This window comes from Emydura macquarii, unplaced genomic scaffold, assembly GCF_026122565.2.
Source record: "Emydura macquarii macquarii isolate MOO-44397 ecotype Brisbane River unplaced genomic scaffold, CSIRO-AGI_Emac_v2 contig_522, whole genome shotgun sequence".
NCBI lineage: Eukaryota > Metazoa > Chordata > Testudines > Chelidae > Emydura > Emydura macquarii.
In genome coordinates, this window is record NW_027130659.1 from 138,327 (window position 1) to 140,968 (window position 2,642).

General features: G+C 49.2%; 1 protein-coding gene across 1 annotated transcript; it reads left to right on the plus strand.

Moving 5' to 3' along the window:
* Positions 1-585: 585 nt before the first annotated feature.
* Positions 586-1,524, plus strand: LOC137147214 (olfactory receptor 52P1-like). The gene has a single exon (XM_067539107.1). The coding sequence runs from the start codon at positions 586-588 to the stop codon at positions 1,522-1,524; it is 939 nt and encodes a 312-aa protein (XP_067395208.1).
* The last annotated feature ends 1,118 nt before the right edge of the window (positions 1,525-2,642 follow it).

Here is a 2,642-nt window from a genome sequence, read left to right on the forward strand (position 1 = left end):
CCTTAAAAAGCTCTAAGGATGGACATTCCATTACCTCCCTAGGTAACACATTGCAGTGCTTCAGCACCCTCCTTGTAAAAAAGATTTTCCTAATATCCAACCTAGACCCACCTCGCTGAAACTTGATACCACTCCTCTTAGTTCTTTTATCTGCTGCCACTGAAAACAGCGTAGCTCCATCCTCCCTGGAACCCCCTTCAGGTAGTTGACGGCTGCTATCAAATCCCCCCTCATTCTTCTATTCTTCAGATTAAACAAGCTTTGTTCCCTCAGCCGCTCTTCATAAGTCTTGTTCTTTAGCCCCCTAAGCATTTTTGTTGTCCTCCACTGGACTCTCTCCAATTTCTCCACATCCTACCTGTAGCGGGAAAAAAACTGGACACAAAACTCCAAATGTTGCCACACCAGTGCCAGCTACAGGGGAACAATGTTGTCACCTCATTATTCAACCCTGTTTTTAGATTCTTGGTGCTATAAAATATTTACCATGTTATTTGATATCACGTGTGTAACCCCCGTGCTGGGCTTCTCTCCCTTCATAGGCATCTGAGCATTTCTGAGCATGATCGGTGACTTGATCACACCATGGAGTCTTTCAACCTGACCTCCTCTGGCCCAACAATGTTCATCCTAAATGGCATCACAGGGCTGGAAGCTGCCCACATCTGGATTTCCATCCCTTTCTCTACGTTCTATATCATCAGCCTTTTGGGAAATTTCACAGTTCTGTTTGTTGTCAGCAAAGAGCAGACCCTGCACAAGCCCATGTACCTGCTGCTCTGCATGCTGGCGCTCACAGATATCGGCATATCTACCTGCGTCGTACCGAAGGCACTGTGCATATTTTGGTTCGGTTTCAAAGAAATCACTGTGGATGGCTGCCTCACGCAGATGTTCTTCGTCCATGCGGTTGCTGTTATGCGATCAGCCGTCCTCGTTACAATGGCCTTCGATCGCTATGAAGCCATATGTAACCCTCTGAGATACGCCACCATCCTCACCAACGCACGAATCATTAAGCTAGGGCTAGTGGGTTTGATACAAGCTGTTCTCTTTATTCTGCCAGTGCCGCTGCTACTGCGGAGGCTGCCATTCTGCGCCAACCATATTATCCCCCACACGTACTGCGAGCATATTGCTGTGGTGAAGATGTCGTGTGGAGACACCAGAGTCAATTGGACATACAGCCTGGTGATAGCATTTGTGATCATCGGGCTAGATCTGACACTCATTGGCCTAAGCTACGGGCTGATCATAAGGGCGGTCTTCAGAATCAACTCTAAGAAAGCTCACCAGAAAGCCCTCAACACCTGCACAGCCCACATCTGTGTGATGTTGATGACTTATACTCCCTTCATCTTCTCAATCCTGACACAAAGGTTCGGTCAGGGCATCCCTGCCCATGTTCACATCCTCTCGGCCAACCTCTATATCCTTGTGCCCCCCATGCTCAACCCTATCATTTATGGGGTCAAAACCAAAGAGCTTCGTGACAAAGTGGGAAAATACACCTGCAGAATGTGATTGCCAGGGACCACTGACATTAAATCTGCTTGACTGGCGGGGGAAAGGATGTGTCCTCGTTAATCAAGGGTGCTTTGTCCCAATTTGGTTGAGCTCAGCCTTGAGTAAGTTCACAGTTTCAGAAGTTCCTCGCACCTAATGTCTTATCACTCCCTCACCAAGCACTGCCCTCTCCATGGCTAAGTTCCATCTCTCTAACCATCACCTGATCTCTGTCAGAACAACCTGTAATCCCCCAGGCCCACATTCCCTGTCATTTGGCCTTTCTGTGACTTTCCGACCACCATCGCTGATGTTTTTTTATATTCTCTCAGCCCTATTTGCCATCAGTATGTTTGTTGATTCTCACCATTGTTCACTCTCCTCCATCTTTGACTCTTTTGCCCCTCTCTGCCGTCACAGGGTCCCCAGCTCTGCCTTGCACCAGGCCCCAACAATCCCTTCCAGTCCTGAGTCTCCCCAAATTGGTCTCTCTGAATTCTTAACTAGCAGACAATTGGAGTTTTCCCCTCTGGTTTATCCCCCACAAAGCCATGATATCTGCCCCCCATTATCAGTTCATTTTAGGACTCACATTGCAGAGACTGGGCTCAAAAGAAACAAAAAGTCGATTGAACAGAAAATCACAGATACGAAGATGAAAGGACGGAAGAATCCCAAGCACTGCTACAAACTGGGGACAGACTGGCTAGGCAGCAGTTCTCCAGAAAAAGACCTGAGGGTTACAGTGGACAAGAAGCTAGACATGAGTCACCAGTGTGCCCTTATTGCCGAGAAGGCTAACGGATTATTAGGCTGCATTAGTAGGAGCTGAGGCAAACAGCCAGCTTCACCCTTGTGGGTCTCACGCGTCTACCCCTTGTCGTGGGCCAGGGAGTCACCGGTTACCCCGTCTCCCCAGGCTGAACAAGTCTTTTGTCCTTTCCCCTCAGCGTGCCCCCATGGCCAGGGGAGATACCTTACTGTGGCTCCCTCCTGCTGGCTGGAGCCAAGGGTTGTCTCCTTCTCTGCCCCTGTGGCTGCAGAGAAGCACCGTCTCCTAACCTGGGGGAAGTTGCTCCTCCAGCTACCATAAGCCTTGTGGCAGCTTCCTTCTCCTGTGCTTCCCCCCCTCCCTT

Coding starts and splice junctions, on each gene's coding strand:
- LOC137147214 (XM_067539107.1), top strand. CDS start 586: ATGGAGTCTTTCAACCTGACCTCCTCTGGCCCAACAATGTTCATCCTA.